The sequence below is a fragment of the Leptidea sinapis genome, chromosome 26, assembly GCF_905404315.1.
Source record: "Leptidea sinapis chromosome 26, ilLepSina1.1, whole genome shotgun sequence".
NCBI lineage: Eukaryota > Metazoa > Arthropoda > Insecta > Lepidoptera > Pieridae > Leptidea > Leptidea sinapis.
This window is the reverse complement of record NC_066290.1, coordinates 1,510,135-1,533,311: the sequence shown is the minus strand read 5'-3', so window position 1 is coordinate 1,533,311 and position 23,177 is coordinate 1,510,135. Positions and strand designations below refer to the sequence as shown.

General features: G+C 35.6%; 1 protein-coding gene across 2 annotated transcripts in view; it reads left to right on the top strand.

Moving 5' to 3' along the window:
• The window catches only part of LOC126972297 (putative autophagy-related protein 11), a 55,936-nt gene extending 33,017 nt beyond the window's left edge, over positions 1 to 22,919 (top strand). For both annotated transcript variants that reach the window (XM_050818952.1, XM_050818953.1), the window contains exons 10-12: positions 19,298 to 19,430; positions 20,345 to 20,475; positions 22,707 to 22,919. In XM_050818952.1, coding sequence (XP_050674909.1) covers positions 19,298 to 19,430; positions 20,345 to 20,475; positions 22,707 to 22,902 — 460 coding nt within the window. In that variant the 3' untranslated portion in view covers positions 22,903 to 22,919. The remainder of the gene's footprint in view (positions 1 to 19,297; positions 19,431 to 20,344; positions 20,476 to 22,706) is intronic.
• The last annotated feature ends 258 nt before the right edge of the window (positions 22,920 to 23,177 follow it).

Here is a 23,177-nt window from a genome sequence, read left to right as displayed (position 1 = left end):
CGCGTCGGTCACCGCTGACGTACGTCATCAAACTCATGAATTAATTACACCGAAACACATCGTGCAATTGAATTATCGTTACTGTTGATCTACTATGAAAGCTTTGGTAAGATTTATGGATCGTTGATAGAATTGTAGAGAGTGAGCGGATAGCATGGTACTTTAGTTAGTCATTAATTAAGATATTATTGGAAATTTAACATCAGATAGATAAGGGCTATTTTTATGACTATAACAAAATAAAAGACAATATGATAAACATTGTAGTATATGTGAATTACATATATATTGTATATTATGTCACATAGTGAACAAAAATATTTGGCATAAAGGCATAAAAGGCATTTATTTTCTCACAGTTGATAAGATAAGATAAGATCATTTATTTGTAGTCATGGGTATACATAGATGTTTCAAATTACAATAAAAGTTCTCCATTCCTTGCCCGCATGCTGTGGCGTACAAATAGTAATTAATAACAAGTCAAACAAATATATTTATACACAATGACCGTTAATTGATTCCTTTAGAATTCTTTTTGATGTAATTTCTAATATATTAGATACTACTACCGCTTCGGACAAAAATGGCGCTCTCAGAGAGAAGAGGCGGGGCAAGAAACTCCCCCAACGTTCTTTTTTCGCGCTCTTTTTAATAAAATATACAATATTGTACTGTCATTGCTATTGCTATAAAATAATCATAATCTAGTCCCAGGCTGTCGGATCACTTATATATTCACCTGTGGAGTAGTAGGATTTGCGACAGAGCCATTTTTTAATAAAACATTTAAATTTATTAATAGATAATGCCTGAACAGTAGCTGGGACTTTATTATAAAAGTTTATACATTTACCCTTCAAGCTATTATGTATCTTGTGAAGCCTACTAGAATTAGTTACAAGGAATCGCTTATGTCTAGTGCTACAATAATGAAAATCACTTGAAAAACAAATAAACGTACTTAAATCTAATAGCCAAACTAAAAACTAGAAAACAATTTTCGGTAAGTTAAATTTCTTCGCACGACACGCCACAAGTTAGGATATCATCCCCACCATCTGGATGTGTGGCGGTCCTCCACAGTGCGGTTTTCAAAGAGCTTTCTTCCACGTACTACAAAGCTGTGGAATGAGCTTCTTTGTGCGGTGTTTCTGGGACGACATGGGTACCTTCAAAAAAAGCGCGTACACCTTCCTTAAAGGCCGGCAACAAATCAAATCAAATCAAATCAGTAAAGACACAACGGGATGTTAAAAATCGGAAACCCTGATCCCGATAAGGATAAGGGGACAGATCATTTGAATTAATCCGACGTTTTGAAGTTGTCGAAAATTCGCTCAAAGATATATTAGGTCCTTACATATGAAATTGGCGTTTTGTATGGGAGGAACAAGAAGTCGAATATTTTTAAATACAATATATTTAATTAATCAAAGTATGAACCATTGTTTTCTATGCACTTTTGCCATCTCATAGGAAGTTCATTGATCCCTTTACTAAAAAAACCAGTCGGACGGGAATCAATAAAATCTGTGAAGGCGATTTGGACTGCCCCATCAGAGTTAATTATTTTCCCTTGCAAGAAGTTGTCCAAATTTCGAAATCTGTTGGAGCAAGGTCCGGGGAGTACGGAGGATGTCTTAGACATTCCAATTGAAGCTCTTCTAATTTGGTAGCCGTCTGTTGTGCAGTGTGTGGTCTAGCGTTGTCGTGAAATAGCAGTGGCGTGGAGCGATTGACCAGCCAGAGTTAATTTTTTTCCCTTGCAAGAAGTTGTCCAAATTTCTAAAAAAATGCTAATCTGTTGGAGCAAGGTCCGGTGAGTACGGAGGATGTCTTAGACATTCCAATTGAAGCTTTTCTAATTTGGTAGCCGTCTGTTGTGCAGTGTGTGGTCTAACGTTGTCGTGAAGTAGCAGTGGCGTCGAGCGATTGACCAGCCTAGGTTGTTTAGCCGCTAGCTTTTTTCATCATGGTTTGCGATTGCTGACAATAGACATCAGCCGTAATAGTCTGGCCAGATTTGAGAAAACTGCAATGAACAATACCGGCACTAGTCCACCAAACGTTTACAAGTAACTTTTTTGGGGGTAATTTTCGCTTGGGGCAGGATTTGGCTGGCTGGCCATGATCCAACCATTGCGCTGAGCGCTTCCGATTATCGTAAAGAATCCATTTTTCATCACAAGTAATGATTCGGTTTAAAATACCTTCATTATTGTGCCGGTTCAGTAATGTAACGCAGCTATCGACGCGCGTTTGCCGGTTTGCTTCAGTCAATTCGTGAGGTACCCACCTTTCAAGCTTTTTAATCTTCCCAATTTGCTTCAAGTGTATTAAAACAGTTTTATCACTAACACCGCAGCCTGCAGCTAACTCGGACGTGGTTTACGATGGATCCGCTTCCACAATAGCCTTCAATACTTTATTATCAAATTGGGTCTCAGGCCGTCCACGGGGCTTCTGCAGGTCGAAATTTCCAGAACGAAAACTTTCTTTTACAACATGACCGCCATACACATCATTCACCCTTCGAGTCGTTTCCGCAGAACTAGTGCCACGGTAGAACTCGTACTCGTAAATAATGCGATACTTTAAGTTTTCCATTTTGTAAAATGAGTGACGCAAACAGAAAAAAACAGAAGAAAAAAACAAATGAATGACGGTCATCGAAGCACAAATACATGAGTAAATAGATGTACAAATTTGAATTTGGAATTCCTTACCAAAGAGGAGAACATCGTGATTAAAGTGGCCAGTACGAAATACGCCAATTTCATATGTAAGGACCTAATATAACATTCAAAAAAAACATATACCAAGTGTATGTAGGTTTAATAGAAGTACCTTCATAACAATTTGTTTAGATTTGAAGGACATTTCAAATCAATTTCCTAGCATTTGACTTGAAGAACTGACTGACTGCCCGATCCATTGAGGCTACAAATTTGCACAAAGATATCGTTAATGACAGAACATTTCACGCTGGGGATAAAATAAGAGGAAAACGGTTGTATGGAATACATCATTTTACATGGTACGAAGTATGAAATTTCATGTAACTGCTACTATTCAAAAATGAATGCTATGGATTTTCATAATGTAACCCTAGGAGAGTGAAATAATAAAAAAGAGGGCTGAACTTTAAAATAGACAATTCGACAATTTTGAAGGAATAAGATATAGCAAAATGTGGACCATATTAGGCAGTTAATTATATAACTCATGACAAAGTCATTAGGCATTCAACGCCTTTCGTGTTGGTCCCTGCTGACGTGATGTCATCAAATTGCTGAATTAATTACACTGAAATATATCATGGAAATTGAATTATCATTTGCGTACTAATTTGACTTTGAATTAAAGATTTATACTAAGAAATTCGTTGAGAAATTATTTTGAATGCTTATCTATTGCCGAGCTAAAGTCCCTAAATATTATTAATTGAGGCTTTTTAAAGGAAGCAGTGCCAATTCAAAGATTTATGTGAAGATGTTTTGAAAATATATAATTCAGTTTTTTTCTATCAAAACTACTAAAATATCTGGTTCTTTCATTTTATTCAAAATATCACACTAGCTTAAAAACGTAATTAAAATAATTTTCTCGGTGGAATAATCGTCTTAGGTAAAAATAAATCTAACTAAGAAAAGACAATTAGGAATGTCAAAATATTTTACTATTTACCACCAATTTAGAAAAGATTGAGATATACTACGAAGAAGTAGCAAGAATATCTTTGGCACTGTTTTTAATCAACATTTACACGTTTTACAGATTATTTTAATTCCAATCTATGTGAAGTGATGCAACGAAAATACTCAAACATCAATAAAAGGAATAATTTAAAAACTATTCGGATTCGTAAGTGTCCAATTCGTTTTTTCCCTGCACAAGCCGCGTCTATTCATAGCTTTCAAAAATAAAAATAAATAATAGGGGCTAATTAGAGGCGTTTCCTCAGCATTTAAGGACGCGTTCTCAAAACAGAGAGGTATCGAATCGCACCACAACACTGACACGGCTCAAACACATACGCGAAATTAAAGTTAATTGCGGGAATCAAATGAATTTGATACTTTAGCAAGTTTGAATTTTGTTTTTTTTAATACCTATGTATTTTTGATAATTGTTTGATGTAATCGTTTAGTAGTTAAATATTAGAACATTAGATGGCAATTCTGTCGCATAACGTCGTGTGCAGTAAACGCTGTTTTTTTTAAATCCAAGATGGCCGCCGCGCAAAGATATGATTTCCACAATGTGGGTATTGAGTCTGATTGAGATAGAGTGAGAAAATTCGAATGTAGCATGAAGCAGACGGTACCGCTATGAACTAAATCAACTTCACTGCTAGCGTTGTATCATGCAGGTTTAGCGCGCGGCCGCGAGTATGTAGAACATCTTCCCTACTATCTTTGTATCGTGAAGGTTTAATGAGTTATAATAATTAGTAAAACATCTAATAATTTCTAATATTGACAAAAATCAATTGGTTTAGAGAACAGATTAGGATAATTATTAATATAAACGAGATTTAAAAATTGGTTTTCACAAATAAGTTTCACTTCTGACATGTGTACTTTGTACGCACGTGATTTTTTGTGTTGTATGGTGCTTTGGACGTAGCTTCCCCCCTGAGGACACCTCCCCTAAAAGTGGAGTTGAAAAAAATACTGGAGACAAACCTTGTGGGATATCGATGGATAGGTCTTTGAAAGTTAGATTCAGGTTTGATACATGACATTTCCCTTGGTCTCTTGAAAATAATGCGGGATTAAGGAAGATATACGTTACATTTATGTAATATATAGGTATCATTAGACTAAGGAAGGTGTACGCGCTTTTCTTGAAGGTACCCATGTCGTATCGTCCCGGAAACACCGCACAAGGAAGCTCATTCCACAGCTTCGTGGTACGAGGAAGAAAGCTCCTTGAAAACCGCACTGTGGAGGACCGCCACACATCCAGATGGTGGGGATGATATCGTAACTTGTGGCGTGTCGTGCGAAGGTGAAATTCGGCGGCAGGAATTTTACCCGATATTCGTTATTGTTGACCCCGAAAACCATGAAAATGACACCCATGAAGAGAAGTTGGTAAAATTCATAGGCGCCATCTTGGATTTCGATTTTGACCTGATATTCGTTATTGTTGACCCCGAAAACCATGAAAATGACACCCATGAAGAGAAGTTGGTAAAATTCATAGGCATCATCTTGGATTTCAATTTTGACCCGATATTCGTTATTGTTGACCCCGAAAACCATGAAAATGACACCTATGAAGAGAAGTTGGTAAATTTCATAGGCGCCATTTTGGACTTCGATTTTGACCCGATATTCGTTATTGATAACCCCGAAAACCATGAAAATGACACCCATGAAGAGAAGTTGGTAAAATTCATAGGCACCATCTTGGATTTCGATTTTGACCCGATATTCGTTATTGTTGACCCCGAAAACTATGAAAATGACACCCATGAAGAGAAGTTGGTAAAATTCATAGGCGCTATTTTGGATTTCGATTTTGACCCGATATTCGTTATTGTTGAACCACGAAAACCATGAAACTGACACCCATGAAGAGAAGTTGGTAAAATTCATAGGTGCCATCTTGGATTTCGATTTTGACCCGATATACGTTATTGTTGACCCCGAAAACCATGAAAATGACACCCATGAAGAGAAGTTGGTGAAACTCATAGGCGCCATCTTGGATTTCGATTTTGACCCGATATTCGTTATTGTTGACCCCGAATAATAATCAAAAATAATAATAATAATCTAATAGCCAAACTAAAAACTAGAAAACAATTTTCGGTAAGTTAAATTTCTTCGCACGACACGCCACAAGTTAGGATATCATCCCCACCATCTGGATGTGTGGCGGTCCTCCACAGTGCGGTTTTCAAAGAGCTTTCTTCCACGTACTACAAAGCTGTGGAATGAGCTTCTTTGTGCGGTGTTTCTGGGACGACATGGGTGCCTTCAAAAAAAGCGCGTACACCTTCCTTAAAGGCCGGCAACAAATCAAATCAAATCAGTAAAGACACAACGGGATGTTAAAAAATCGGAAACCCTGATCCCGATAAGGATAAGGGGACAGATTATTTGAATTAATCCGACGTTTTGAAGTTGTCGAAAATTCGCTCAAAGATATATTAGGTCCTTACATATGAAATTGGCGTTTTGTATGGGAGGAACAAGAAGTCGAATATTTTTAAATACAATATATTTAATTAATCAAAGTATGAACCATTGTTTTCTATGCACTTTTGCCATCTCATTGGTAGTTCATTGATCCCTTTACTAAAAAAACCAGTCGGACGGGAATCAATAAAATCTGTGAAGGCGATTTGGACTGCCCCATCAGAGTTAATTTTTTTCCCTTGCAAGAAGTTGTCCAAATTTCGAAATCTGTTGGAGCAAGCTCTTCTTATTTGGTAGCCGTCTGTTGTGCAGTGTGTGGTCTAGCGTTGTCGTGAAATAGCAGTGGCGTGGAGCGATTGACCAGCCAGAGTTAATTTTTTTCCCTTGCAAGAAGTTGTCCAAATTTCTAAAAAAATGCTAATCTGTTGGAGCAAGGTCCGGTGAGTACGGAGGATGTCTTAGACATTCCAATTGAAGCTCTTCTAATTTGGTAGCCGTCTGTTGTGCAGTGTGTGGTCTAACGTTGTCGTGAAGTAGCAGTGGCGTCGAGCGATTGACCAGCCTAGGTTGTTCAGCCGCTAGCTTTTTTCATCATGGTTTGCAATTGCTGACAATAGACATCAGCCGTAATAGTCTGGCCAGATTTGAGAAAACTGCAATGAACAATACCGGCACTAGTCCACCAAACGCTTACAAGTAACTTTTTTGGGGGTAATTTTCGCTTGGGGCAGGATTTGGCTGGCTGGCCACGATCCAACCATTGCGCTGAGCGCTTCCGATTATCGTAAAGAATCCATTTTTCATCACAAGTAATGATTCGGTTTAAAATACCTTCATTATTGTGCCGGTTCAGTAATGTAACGCAGCTATCGACGCGCGTTTGCCGGTTTGCTTCAGTCAATTCGTGAGGTACCCACCTTTCAAGCTTTTTAATCTTCCCAATTTGCTTCAAGTGTATTAAAACAGTTTTATCACTAACACCGCAGCCTGCAGCTAACTCGGACGTGGTTTACGATGGATCCGCTTCCACAATAGCCTTCAATACTTTATTATCAAATTGGGTCTCAGGCCGTCCACGGGGCTTCTGCAGGTCGAAATTTCCAGAACGAAAACTTTCTTTTACAACATGACCGCCATACACATCATTCACCCTTCGAGTCGTTTCCGCAGAACTAGTGCCACGGTAGAACTCGTACTCGTAAATAATGCGATACTTTAAGTTTTCCATTTTGTAAAATGAGTGACGCAAACAGAAAAAAACAGAAGAAAAAAACAAATGAATGACGGTCATCGAAGCACAAATACATGAGTAAATAGATGTACAAATTTGAATTTGGAATTCCTTACCAAAGAGGAGAACATCGTGATTAAAGTGGCCAGTACGAAATACGCCAATTTCATATGTAAGGACCTAATATAACATTCAAAAAAAACATATACCAAGCGTATGTAGGTTTAATAGAAGTACCTTCATAACAATTTGTTTAGATTTGAAGGACATTTCAAATCAATTTCCTAGCATTTGACTTGAAGAACTGACTGACTGCCCGATCCATTGAGGCTACAAATTTGCACAAAGATATCGTTAATGACAGAACATTTCACGCTGGGGATAAAATAAGAGGAAAACGGTTGTATGGAATACATCATTTTTCATGGTACGAAGTATGAAATTTCATGTAACTGCTACTATTCAAAAATGAATGCTATGGATTTTCATAATGTAACCCTAGGAGAGTGAAATAATAAAAAAGAGGGCTGAACTTTAAAATAGACAATTCGACAATTTCGAAGGAATAAGATATAGCAAAATGTGGACCATGTTAGGCAGTTAATTATATAACTCATGACAAAGTCATTAGGCATTCAACGCCTTTCGTGTTGGTCCCTGCTGACGTGATGTCATCAAATTGCTGAATTAATTACACTGAAATATATCATGGAAATTGAATTATCATTTGCGTACTAATTTGACTTTGAATTAAAGATTTATACTAAGAAATTCGTTGAGAAATTATTTTGAATGCTTATCTATTGCCGAGCTAAAGTCCCTAAATATTATTAATTGAGGCTTTTTAAAGGAAGCAGTGCCAATTCAAAGATTTATGTGAAGATGTTTTGAAAATATATAATTCAGTTTTTTTCTATCAAAACTACTAAAATATCTGGTTCTTTCATTTTATTCAAAATATCACACTAGCTTAAAAACGTAATTAAAATAATTTTCTCGGTGGAATAATCGTCTTAGGTAAAAATAAATCTAACTAAGAAAAGACAATTAGGAATGTCAAAATATTTTACTATTTACCACCAATTTAGAAAAGATTGAGATATACTACGAAGAAGTAGCAAGAATATCTTTGGCACTGTTTTTAATCAACATTTACACGTTTTACAGATTATTTTAATTCCAATCTATGTGAAGTGATGCAACGAAAATACTCAAACATCAATAAAAGGAATAATTTAAAAACTATTCGGATTCGTAAGTGTCCAATTCGTTTTTTCCCTGCACAAGCCGCGTCTATTCATAGCTTTCAAAAATAAAAATAAATAATAGGGGCTAATTAGAGGCGTTTCCTCAGCATTTAAGGACGCGTTCTCAAAACAGAGAGGTATCGAATCGCACCACAACACTGACACGGCTCAAACACATACGCGAAATTAAAGTTAATTGCGGGAATCAAATGAATTTGATACTTTAGCAAGTTTGAATTTTGTTTTTTTTAATACCTATGTATTTTTGATAATTGTTTGATGTAATCGTTTAGTAGTTAAATATTAGAACATTAGATGGCAATTCTGTCGCATAACGTCGTGTGCAGTAAACGCTGTTTTTTTTAAATCCAAGATGGCCGCCGCGCAAAGATATGATTTCCACAATGTGGGTATCGTATCCGAGGTTCTCGAGGGTGCAGATAACGATTTTGGGATCATTTTTGAAATCCAAGAAGGCCGCCACACAAAAATATGATTTCAACAATATGGGTATCGTATCCGAGGGTCTCGAGGGTGCAGAGAACGATTTTGGGATCATTTTTGAAATCCAAGATGGCCGCCGCGCAAAGATATGATTTCCACAATGTGGGTATCGTATCCGAGGTTCTCGAGGGTGCAGAGAACGATTTTGGGATCATTTTTGAAATCCAAGATGGCGGCTGCGCAAAATTATGATTTCAACAAAATCGATACCGAATCCGAGGTTCTCGAGGGTACAGAGAACGAATTTGGGATCATTTTTGAAATCCAAGATGGCCGCCACACAAAAATTTGATTTCAACAATATGGGTATCGTATCCGAGGGTCTCGAGGGTGCAGAGAACGATTTTGGGATCATTTTTGAAATCCAAGATGGCCACCGCGCAAAATTATGATTTCAACAATATGGGTATCGTATCCGAGGTTCTCGAGGGTGCAGAGATCGATTTTGGGATCATTTTTGAAATCCAAGATGGCCGCCGCGCAAAATTATGATTTCAACAATATGGATACCGAATCCGAGGTTCTCGAGGGCACAGAGAACGAATTTGGGATCATTTTTGAAGTGAAACGTCTTTGCCCGCATGAGGGTAAAATTTTTACGGATGAAACGGAATAATGTGTCACGAAAATGAAAGACGTTTTTATCCAAGAAGAGGGGAGGGAGATTGAGTCTGATTGAGATAGAGTGAGAAAATTCGAATATAGCATGAAGCAGACGGTACCGCTATGAACTAAATCAACTTCACTGCTAGCGTTGTATCATGCAGGTTTAGCGCGCGGCCGCGAGTATGTAGAACATCTTCCCTACTAGCTTTGTATCGTGAAGGTTTAATGAGTAATAATAATTAGTAAAACATCTAATAATTTCTAATATTGACAAAAATCAATTGGTTTAGAGAACAGATTAGGATAATTATTAATATAAACGAGATTTAAAAATTGGTTTTCACAAATAAGTTTCACTTCTGACATGTGTACTTTGTACGCACGTGATTTTTTGTGTTGTCTGGTGCTTTGGACGTAGCTTCCCCCCTGAGGACACCTCCCCTAAAAGTGGAGTTGAAAAAAATACTGGAGACATACCTTGTGGGATATCGTTGGATAGGTCTTTGAAAGTTAGATTCAGGTTTGATACATGACATTTCCCTTGGTCTCTTGAAAATAATGCGGGATTAAGGAAGATATACGTTACATTTATGTAATATATAGGTATCATTAGACTAAGGAAGGTGTACGCGCTTTTCTTGAAGGTACCCATGTCGTATCGTCCCGGAAACACCGCACAAGCTCAAGAATACCACGAAGCTCATTCCACAGCTTCGTGGTACGAGGAAGAAAGCTCCTTGAAAACCGCACTGTGGAGGACCGCCACACATCCAGATGGTGGGGATGATATCGTAACTTGTGGCATGTCGTGCGAAGGTGAAATTCGGCGGCAGGAATTTGACCCGATATTCGTTATTGTTGACCCCGAAAACCATGAAATGACACCCATGAAGAGAAGTTGGTAAAATTGATAGGCGCCATCTTGGATTTCGATTTTGACCTGATATTCGTTATTGTTGACCCCGAAAACCATGAAAATGACACCCATGAAGAGAAGTTGGTAAAATTCATAGGCATCATCTTGGATTTCAATTTTGACCCGATATTCGTTATTGTTGACCCCGAAAACCATGAAAATGACACCTATGAAGAGAAGTTGGTAAATTTCATAGGCGCCATTTTGGATTTCGATTTTGACCCGATATTCGTTATTGATAACCCCGAAAACCATGAAAATGACACCCATGAAGAGAAGTTGGTAAAATCCATAGGCGCCATCTTGGATTTCGATTTTGACCCGATATACGTTATTGTTGACCCCGAAAACTATGAAAATGACACCCATGAAGAGAAGTTGGTAAAACTCATAGGCGCCATCTTGGATTTCGATTTTGACCCGATATTCGTTATTGTTGACCCCGAAAACCATGAAAATGACACCCATGAAGAGAAGTTGGTAAATTTCATAGGCGCCATCTTGGATTTCGATTTAATATAGACCTTATATTTAGAGATTAAAATAAATCACTTATTCTTGATAAAAATACAGAAACATAATTTTTTTAAAATCTGACTGCGTACAAAATATGAAAAGAATCAAAGACAGTATTGTAGAGCTTATAAACAATATTCATGTTTGTACAGCGATCTTTCCGAGTACGAGCTGCTGCTTACCACCGACACAGTGTCTACCCACGACGGCGGCCTAGCGCGGACTGACGTTGTTTCGATAGATCTCTCTGTGCAATGCGTACGGAGGGACAAAATAAAATAGCCCTTAATACCACACTTTAAAGCTCATGCTTATCAGATTCATTTTTATTTTTTTCTGAGATTATTTATAACATATTCACTAATTTATTTCCCGTGTTTTTGAAAATATTATATCTGCTTTCCTTACGTAATTTTTAAGAGACAAAATTATGTAACTAGTAGCAGAAAACTGATCCTGAATGAAGCCCCATTTCGTCAATTTTGTGTGAAGAGGTAACGGATAATCGTTTTTACGACATAAAATATCAAAATTTTAAAGCAAATATTTCCCGCTTTTAGTTTTGTTAGATTTAGTTTCATTTCATCACAAACTCTACCGAAAAATATGTTATTTTTGTCGGATTCGTAAACGCGTCCTTAATACAATAAAAACCGGTGGTGCAATAACAATGTGTTCAAAACCCGAAGTTGTAGACTCTGTGGTTGGTGAATTATTTTGTCTTCAGATGTAGCACTGGTAACTGAAGTCACATAGAATTGAGGGCACACACACAGTCATGGATAAGGGATATTTCTTAGATGGTATTTTACATCGTCAAATTTTGTTGAACAGCGACTTTCTAAGACAAGAGTGAATTATGTGTGCATGTATCAGCAAACAACACAATTCAATATTTATACTTAGCGAGAATTAAGGGCCATAATTAAAACAAATTAGGATTAGAAAAGGTCCTAAATTTTAACCCTGTGGAGCCCCTATTTTAATGAAAATTAAGAAATACTAATTTCAAGTCATAATAGCCATTTAGTTACTCAATCATTTCTATGATCTCTAATTACCCTAAACTCTGAGCTATGGGTCCCGGGTTCGAATCCTGGTAGATTAATATTATATGATGAATATGCATGTATATTTCCAAGTCATATTGTGTGTTGCTGTTTAGTATTTATGTACACATATTACAACAAATATATCGTTGTCTGGCATCCATAGTAGCATGATATAACTATATCGCATATATTTTTTTGTAAGTGCACAAATTATTATAATTATACTTTTATTGCATAATAAACTTAATTCGTTACAGAAATCTCTTATTATAACTACATATAGAACAAAAGCGCGTACACGTCAACGAAATGAGCAAGACAAGGCTCACCTGATGGCAAGTCAATTAAATACAGATCAACTTGTCAGAACTTTTAAACAAACCTTCAGTTCTAAGGGGCATTGCATTGCTCTAGTCACCATCAGGTATAAGACGTTAAGTCTCAATTGCCGTGGTGAAATAAAGATGGCGTGACTTTACCTCGTGATAATTAAACCCTATCACTACAATTTCAGGTAAATAGATATCAAGTATCCAAAATGCAGATCCTAATGCCAGACGTTAACGCCCTAGAAAAAAATATATTTTAGACTGAATCTTAATGTTAAATAAAACATTTTCAGTAAATTTTTCGAAAAAAGAATATTAAATAAATAATTAAAAATTGCTTTATATTTCTTCAATAATAATTGTCTGTAGACTAAAATAGTTTGGTTTTATGCATGGGCGTTGATCAACATTTAATGCTGACCTAACACATAATATATGGGAGGAGTTTCGAGATGCACTTGGCGTCTTTTGTGATTTACTCAAAGATTGCGATTGTGATGAACACGATTCATTGGTTTGAATTTCACTATCACACAATAGCAGTACAGCATTCGATATGTAGAAACTGTAGATTACAAAAGGTGGACGTGAATGGAAAGCGGTCTTCTCGATTAACCATTAAAAATACTAGAATTCTTACTTAGTAGTAATATTAATACGTGATATTAATAATATCTAGTGCTCGCAAAGTACAAGTTGGGAGGCGTTGTTTGGCCTGGCTCCATATTGAATACAATCCCTGATACATTATTCTTTCTTGGCTGCAGCACGTCTATCAACTCGCTCCGGTCCCGCCCAGTTCAGCTGATATCCGGCGGGTAGACTTTCAGTGTTTGCTTGAAATTCTTATTTAATATTACTTAAACCAAGAGAGACATAGCAAAATAATGCTTTTAAGGCTAATGTGAAACCGTACTCAGTACAAATTAAACAAATATTGTATTTTGTTTGTTTTCTGCTTAGATAACGCATTTATTTTCTTGATTATTAGGTATAAATTAGATAAATAAATAAAATAAGCCTTTATTGCTGTTACTAACAATAACATTTTCTAAATATATATCCTTAACTTATTGCTTACTATTTTCTTAACAGCTTGTCCTTCGACATAGGCCTCCTCCAAAGACTTCCATCGTTCTCTCTCTCTCTCTCGCCATTCTTATCCATTCTGGGCCAGCTTCTGGCAGAACGGAAAAAGGGGAATTCCGCCTACATAGTACACGACAAGCTCATTGTCATGGAAAACTTTAATGCTAAAAATAAACGAAAAAGAGAAATACTCACCTCTCCACAAACTGATCTACAGCCAACAAAACAACCGACATTAGCCTCATCCAAAAACCACAGATAAATTAGATATATTTTATTAAATTGATTCCTTTAAAATATATATATAAACTATAGAACGCTGGTAGCGTTTGAAATGACATCAAAAAAAAACTTTCGGAAACAAATGGAGCACTGAAAAAAACGGCGCATGAAACTATCATTTTGTTGATTTTTTAACTTATTTTTTTTTGTACTTATTTTAATAAAATAAAATATTTAGACAACCAATGAAATCAGGCCAGGCTTATTGCTTTTGATCATAATATTATAAAACCTTATACATCGCCCAATAAAAGACTTACAAATTTAACTTGCACTACTGCATAAAATTCAAAATTCAAAAACACTTTATTCATGTAGGTCACAAAAATGACACTTATGAATGTCAAAAAAAATATATAAATATTGTTTCTTATTGAATTTACCGCTACTTCGTAAAGGGTTGAGCTAATGAGAAGAAGTAGCAAGAAACTCATTGCCACTCTTTTAAGTCAAGATTTACATTTTAGTTGTTTTACAAATCATTTCAATTACAATATATCCAAAGTGACGCAACAAAAATACTCAAAAGCCAAAAACTGAAAGGCTTACATGAGTAAGTCAAAAAATGAAAAAAAAAGTAAATTAATATAAGTATTAAAATTATTAATTAAGATTAATACTAATAAATTAATTTCAAGATATATATTAATTGTCTTTTATGTGTGTGTTTTGTAAGAAATAAAGAAATCAATATTTTTATAAGAAATCTATCGTCAGCCTGGTGGAGACAATTTGCCGGAGTAGGTCAATATGTTATTTAGTTGCCCGAAACCAAATAAAAAAATACGGTATCATATTTTATAACTCCCGCAGACATTGAAAAATAAAAAGTGCAAAGTAAACATTAAAGAAACTCTATTTATTTATAAAATTATATTTGCTATATCTAATATCTATCTAATTCACAAATATATGTTATTTTTAATGTTCAATTGATAATTTATTTTTATTTATTGTAAACAGTTAAGAAAAAGTTTTATTCTTCATTCTTAGCTTTTTCTATGAGAAAGAAGTGACAAGACGAGCAAGACATTACCGTGAGATTTCTTGATTGAACCCAAAATTCTAGGAAGCCTTACTATTGTACTTGTAACTTGAATATTACTTGAACGATGATCTTTTTGAAAAATTAATAATATTACAATTTACAAACAAAAACATATGATAGAGAATATCGTCTCACCATCAAACAAAACAGTAATCGATTCGAACGTAAATGGTACACAATAAAGCTCAATTTCTTTTATATTTGTGGCACTGGCCAACTATAATTTTCTAAACTGTGGTGAGACTGTGTACCTTATAACAAAAGAATATCAAAATGATATTTAAATTGAGGTTTAAATATGAGAAAGCGGCACAAAGACGTCGCGTAATAACCTCGTTTAAAATGTACTTGTGATTCAGAAATACTTACTTTTTAAATAGTTTTCTTTTACATTCATTATAATATTAAATCGTACTGGAGTACGAATAGTTTTTATTGTCATCGAATTTATTTGTCGAGCTTGTTGCTGTTTCTGCTTGAGGTAAAAATTGAGGAAAGCAGCAAGAAGTCGACTTGATGGTCAGTGATACAGAATTCTGTACAATATTCAGAGTAGGGTCGTAATTATTGCGCTCACCATTAAGTCAAAACATGGTAGGTCTCATTAGCTTAGTAATTTCATTAGCCGTAGCTTTGACCATTTGCGCAGAGCTACTCGAATTGTCGTCGATCCAGTACTCTGTGAATGGCTAGATGACTTTGCGTTGCGTTGAGACGTCGCTTTATTGTATGTCTTCTACCACATTTATGACTGGGAAGTGTACCGAAAAACAGACGTTTAATCTGATTCCTGCCGCAGAATTACACCTTTGCACAACACGCCACAAATTAGTATATCAAAGTCAAAGTCAAAAAATCTTTATTCACTGTAAAACTTTATAAGTTATTTAGTGCAAGGCAGGATGTTATTAGGAAGGAGGCAAAAGTTACAAAAGCATTCAAATGATAATAACAATATTCATTAACAAAATTTAGAACATTAATTCTATCTATCTTTATTATTCAAATAATCTTTCACATTATAATAGGCCTTAGGTGTTAATTTATTTTTTAATACGATACTTTAATTTTTTTTAACAGATATTATTTTAATTTCATTTGGGAGTTTATTATAAAATATAACACAATCCACTTTAATAGATTTAGCAGTTTTACGGAGCCCAGTAGATGGAATTGCGAGTTTCTGTTTGTTTCGAGTATTGACACTGTGTGTACATCACTATACTTTTTAAATTGGCTAATATTTTTATGAGCGTATAGGAGGTTCTCGTATATGTACTGGCAGTGTACTGCCCTAATATTTATTTTACTACACTTTTCTCTCAATGAATCCCTTGAACGCATTTTATAGACTGCTCGAATTGCTCTTTTCGGTGTTCAATACCATAATCGTTTAAAAAGTTATGATTGACAAATGGACTTGTAAAAATTACTAGCTTAGCCCGAACACCGTTCACTGTTGCCAAAAGCCCTACACTCTTCTATATCAATAATAAATATATAACTAAGTTTCATTAATTTAGAAAGTAATTATAAAACGGCGTCGCTCGTACGGCACGTACGATTCAATCCATTTCAGATGAAGCTATAGATTAGATATCCCGACAGAAAGTTCTAGATAAGAATTAAGTGATTGCCTTTCTCGATTAGGATTACGTTTTTAGCTCGTACATGTTTTTATAAAAAGGTGTAATTAATGGTATTTATATTGCTGGTCTACATCTCACCACCTACACCCATACCATTTTTGTAATGTACCTACATACATTCACGCCTGCTTTCCTATTCTTTCTATTGTGGCTAATGCGGAAGTGTAACCACAATTTAGCCACTAGGTAGTGAGTATGTTATCGTACATACTTACATCACTTACAAATAAATTCTAATAAAAAGACAGTGTAACTAGAGGTCTTATAATAGTTACCATTTGTAATGTACATTCAGTTTGAGGCATTAGAAAATGACTTAAGATAGATGTTCGCGATTTACTTATGGTGGTGTTAGATATGTTAATTATCACTTAAATGTTATTTTTATATTATATTTACATTAAACATATAAAAATTAATGAAATTCCAGTGAGAATAGATATGTCACGGAAGTACGTCGGGGAATTACTGGTTATAATATTATACAGAGAAGAATGCGTTAGAGATCAACTAAAGAATATAGGCCACATTTCCCTCATCTAGGACACAGTCACAAAGAGAGTGATCCCTTATTCTGAGTTAAGCCATATTAATGGTTGCATGTTTAAGGCGTTAGCGGCAAGCTGTTGAAATTACTAGTTTATGCGAAATCTTGTATTTAGAGAACCATCGTATAAAAGGTATTTCAGTTTGGAGTTCTCCATAGATAGATAGATTGATAAAGGCCGGCAAGGCATCTCTTGACACATGTTGTTGCGGATGTCCATGGGCGGCCTCACCACTCCCCAACCCGTGAGCCTCTTGCCGATTGCCACCTCTTATTAAAAAAAAAACAGAGTTTTCCTTTCGAACTTTTAGATATTTTCCCAATTTGTGTATATATTTAAAATTCTTTATTTGGCTACTATGGCCCACTTAAATGTCATAATAATACAATTAATTAATACAGATTTAATTAATACATAACTAAGATAAAATAAGTAAATAAATTATTAAAATTATTGAATTTTAAATTATAATTAATAACAAAAGCCCCATATTCCTCAGTCCTTGTGTGCAACGTTGGTTTAAGAGAAGTGTTAGTGGAAGTCGTAAGATAATTGGGATACCTACCATACAAGAGAATACATAACAGCTTTTTTTTATAAGTAATAATGTTTTATAATGACATATTATCTAAGCTTTTTCAGCCATTTTTTTTTCTGCTTCTGTACATTTAGCTCACCAAGGAGTTACATTTGTACTGTTGGAAGTTTATTTTAAGGAAAATTATTATCAGCGCAGGAAAATTATTGTCTCCACTAGTTTTGTGTTAATCTATACATGACATTTGCTTGATTTGATAAAGGGTAACACGCCTATTTTTGTTCAATAGCAGAGAAGAAAGCCTGCCACGTCGCATTGGATAATCTTTATTTAAAGGCTGGGGAAAGATTTGACAAGGGATAGATTTGTATGATAATAGGGGAATGTTCACTGCCATTGTTCCATGAAAGTAACATTCCGCGGGTCCTTAAACCACCTCCGATGAATATTTAGTTGTATGAGATAAAATGTCATAATCAAGTCCTAGGTAGAGGGAAACATGTAGAGATAAATAATTTTGAAAAATCTCCCTATAGAGTGAAATTTTTTATCTATTACCAAAATAGGTACATTTGATATAAGAATATAAAAAAGATAAGAACCTAAAAGCCTATATTGATTTTCATTAAGAGAGTATAGCAAAAAATTAATTTCCTTACCAGGTCTTCACTTGTGATATTATTAATATGGATAAACAAATTATTATCAAAATAAATAGTTTTTTGTAGACTTTTCTTTTTATTTCTTTGCATTCGCGGTGTTTAAGGTAAAGTCTTCAACTCTGCTATAAAGCCTTTCTTAGTCTTAGCTTGAATCTCTTGTTTCACTCACAACTCTACATGACTCCTTTGCTTTTTTGAGGAGTTTAATTACGAATTGAGGCACTGTATGTCGCCTATAATGTAATACAGACATTTACTCTCTTGGCGTATATTTATCTACCTATAACAGTTAGTATATCATATCTACTATATTAAATACTAACCGTAAACACTTCAGCATGCTTAAACACAAATTTAACGTGTTTATTGACCACAAAGTTATTCTCCTTTCAGTGAGCCAACTACTACGCTACTAGAAAGAGCATTGATGGGGTTTGGTATTGTTGGGTATAATTGTGTTATAGATAGTTGCTATATAATTCCAAAAAATCAGTCAGTGCTAACCGCCGCCTTTCATTGGCGTAGCAGCATTGAATGAGAGTGGCGTACCCCTACTCCCCGCGTCGTACCGGTTCGCTCCATGGAATATCGGTACTCCCACCAGGCGTGTCAGGTACACGAAATTAGTTGCTAGCTTCAACATGGTTTTGCTAGTGAATTAATAATATTTTTTCAAATAATTATGATTATTTTATAATTTAAATATGCGTTTAACCTGTGCTATAAATTGCTTTCCGACGTCATCTTATAGAATATTTTTATGACAACCCTTAAATATAATATTTTGTGACTAGATGTCGAGACTTTGTTGTAGGCAACGACAAAACAAAACTGCTAAGTTAATATTTTCTTCAATTAAGTCAAAATCAAATAACAAGAACAAATTGTAGCTATTATAGCTCAGATTTCATTAAATTTGTTGCAGATATCTCGAGTGTTCCTTGGAGCCGTACACAAATTTGCTAGGTGATAAACAACCATCACTTCACCAGCTCGACCTCACGTTTAGATTGATATCAGAAAAGATCAAAGAATATATCCAAATCACCTACTACTATGTAAGTTTTATATATTAAATTAGTTTTATGGAAGAGGATGACAAACGAGCGTACGGGTCACCTGGTGTATGTAAGTGATCACCACCGCCCTTTTCCTCCTGCTCCAGAGGAATCACAGGAGCGTTGCCGGCCTTTACGAAATATGTAAGGTACCAAAACAACAATGTCAAAACAAAAGTAAGGACAAAAATGTCATATAAAAAATCTATCCTGAATCTGCATTTTAATAGGGCATTCTTGATTTACAAATCCAGGCAAACGATTATCTGTCACATTCACACATTTACCAATTAAAAAATACGTCCTTACAGACGTCTTGATATTAGAATATCTTTTTAGCAGTGTTTTGCAATCTGTGTGTGGGTCGCGAACCCTGACTAGGGGAGTCGCCAGCAGAAAGAATAAGGCAAGGTACGCTACATATTTTTATGAGTACCTCGGATGCCCTTCTTTAATTTTCGAAAATTCGTCAAATCGTGATGCTATTGTGAAATGTTAAAAACCAAATCATTTTCTAATTGAAGTCTACTTCTCTTTTTTGCTTAATGTCCACTATTATAAAGAATGTCAGTTCACACAGGTATGAAGTTGCGAAAGGTACTAAAACTTTAGAGCCTCCTTGTAAGCTCTAGATATTCTTGTTTTCTTTTCATCCAAAACACATCGACATCTTGTGCATAAAATCATTACCGATAGTAGTCTGTTAAAATTTAATTATAAATTATTTATCTGACTGACAAGGGGCTTACCAGAATTTTTCGAGATGTAATAGGGTTGCGAAATAGATAAGATTGAAAAACACACTTGTTTTATATGCTTGCGATATAATAAACATTAACATAAGTTCTATATAATTTTACAATTCTTAAACACCGGTGTTTCTATAATGCACAATATAACATTGTCTTCAACAGGAGAGGCACCTTACTAAGAAGGTAGACAAGAGTGGCTCTCGCCTGAAGAAGTACACGGTCCATCCTCAACCAGCCAACGTTTGGACTCCAATACCAATCAACCTGCTGGTTCCCGCGGACCCTTGTCCATCGTGAGTTTCAGTAGTACATACTTGAAACTTAACACGAAGATCTTTCATTGGAATAGTAACTTACACGTTTGGCTTATAAGTTTTAATATTAACACAACTGCTTGTTAATTGACTTCAAATTGACATTGAAAGTTATTTGGAGTTATCCAGTACTGGGAGATCATCTCCAGCTGCAACCCTAATGCTGTCATGCAGGAATTATCCCAGAGAGGCTAACCAATTATAATTTAGAAACAATTTAATTATTTATTAGTTTTTCATTGAAATAACTAGTACAATTAAGTAATTACATTGTGAAACATATAAAACTAATTCTAAAATTAAGCAAATTTCCCCAGACATCACAATACATAATAAAACCTTACCACCATGATGTGATAATGAATAAAAAAATAATATTAAAGAAACTGAGTGGTACAACAAAATAAGAAATTAAGTACTTATACAGTTAAAAATGAAAATGAAAACGTTTATTGAACTCATAACATTTTTTTTTATGGAATAGGAGGACAAACGAGCGTACGGGTCACCTGGTGTTAAGTGATCACCGCCGCCCGCATTCTCTTGCAACACCAGAGGAATCACAAGAGCGTTGCCGGCCTTTAAGGAAGGTGTACGCGCTTTTTTTGAAGTTGGGAGTGTCGTATCGTCCCGGAAACACCGCACAAGGAAGCTCATTCCACAGCTTTGTAGTACGTGGAAGAAAGCTCCTTGAAAACAGCACTGTGGAGGACCACCACACATCCAGATGGTGGGGATGATATCCTAACTTGTGGCGTGTCGAGCGAAGGTGGAATTTGGCTGCAGGAATCTGGTTAAATAGCTCTTCGGAACACTCCCCGTGATAAATGCGGTAGAAGACACACACTGAAGCGACGTCTCTACGCAACGCCAAGTGATCCAGCCGTTCACAGAGTGTCCCCGACAATTCGAGCTGCTCTGCGTTGCACGCGGTCTAATGGATCGAGCTGATACTGCGGTGCGCCAGACCAGAGATGACAGCAATACTCCATGTGTGGCCAGACGTGCGCTTTGTAGAGCGCTAGAATGTGGGCCGGCTTGAAGTATTGACGTGCTCTATTGATGACGCCCAGATGCCTATTCTTCGAAGCCAGTTTGGCTTTGCCCTCCAGATGGCCATGGAATTGGCAATCGCTCGAGATTTCGAGACCCAGTGTTCCGATACTAGGCGAGGCTTTAAGGATTTATTAATTTCATTGATTAACAATGGCTCAAGTTTAGTCGTAGAAAAAGTTAAAAGCAGCAAAATACATACAACCGATAGCAGTTAAGTTATAATATTGAAGTTAGAAGATAATATTTAATTCACAACTTTCTAAATTAAATTTGCTATATGTACCAGATATAGAATTATTTTAAACTTACTTCATTTTGACTTAACGTATTGCAAAATGAAGTTTATTTCGTGTATCTAATCTGTGACACGCAAAATTCACTTTGCGGGGCAGTATCAATAATATCATGCAGCAAACAACATTAAAATCTCTTAAAACACGGCGTTTTTCGATTGTTTTACTGTTTAAGTATTTGATAATGTAGTCTACAGAAGAATTCTAATGCTATAAGTGAAGCAGAAATTTGTCATTTATTGTTTCAATAATTTTAATTAAAACTTTCTATTGAAATTTCCAACATGAAGAACAATACTCAAGAATAGAGCAGAGAGTAAAATAGTAAAATAAAAGTTGTGGGCTCTTCAAATCTTGAAGAGATAGAGATACGCATAAAAAAACCTAGTATTTTGTAAGCTTTTTGATTTATAATACTAATATATGACCCAAACAACTTTCTGTCCAAATGTAGACCAAGATCACGCAATTCATTCGCTCTCACCAGCAAATTATTAGTTAAGTAAGTTTTGCTCCACTTGTCCATGTCGGTGAAAGTTTTAAACATTATCATATAGTTTTGTTTGTGCTCTTATTTGGCTTACTCTGTCCTGTTCCTAATGTCTATCATGCTCCTATCCATTACACTCTGGCAATATTAAACTTTTCTCGATGATGCATTGTAAGTGTATTCTGTAAGATTTGACATCCGTAAGTGATGCATACTCCCAGTATTAGTCTGCAATAGTCCAATGATCTTTATAAACTTTCATTATCTATTGAGCCTTCCATTTGAAAGCATTATTAAACCAAATATTTTTTTATCTTTAAAAATGACAAATCCGGTGAATTTTGAAGAAGCTTTCTGTTAACTGCTTACAGTTGCGTGGAAGCGCGGTGGATGTCTAGGGTTACGGAGACCCCGGAGGTGCCGATGAACAAGACCATGGCTCTTGCAGCCCTCCGGGAACTGGCTACAGACCCTGCCTTCGAGAGGAGTGACCGCGTGCACCAGCTCGTAGACTGCCGGGTGCCGCGAAGCCGGGCTATCCTCGCCAGAAGATACATGAACCTATAGTTTAATAAAGATGAAACATTGGCTTATTGCTTTTTCTTTTTGAATAATTTAATTTAACAAGATATTAAAGGCTGGTGGCACATGAAACCAACTTAAGATAGAAGAAAAATGATCGAGAACACATCGCGGAAAACAGCGTTTGAGATGATTTTGTAAATAAGTACGAACAAATTTTACTCCCATAAAAAGTAGAAATATATTCTACGCACACCCTGGAGTTGATTCTAAAAAATAATTGAAAATCTGAAATAGGTTGGATAGTGTGTGACCTTACT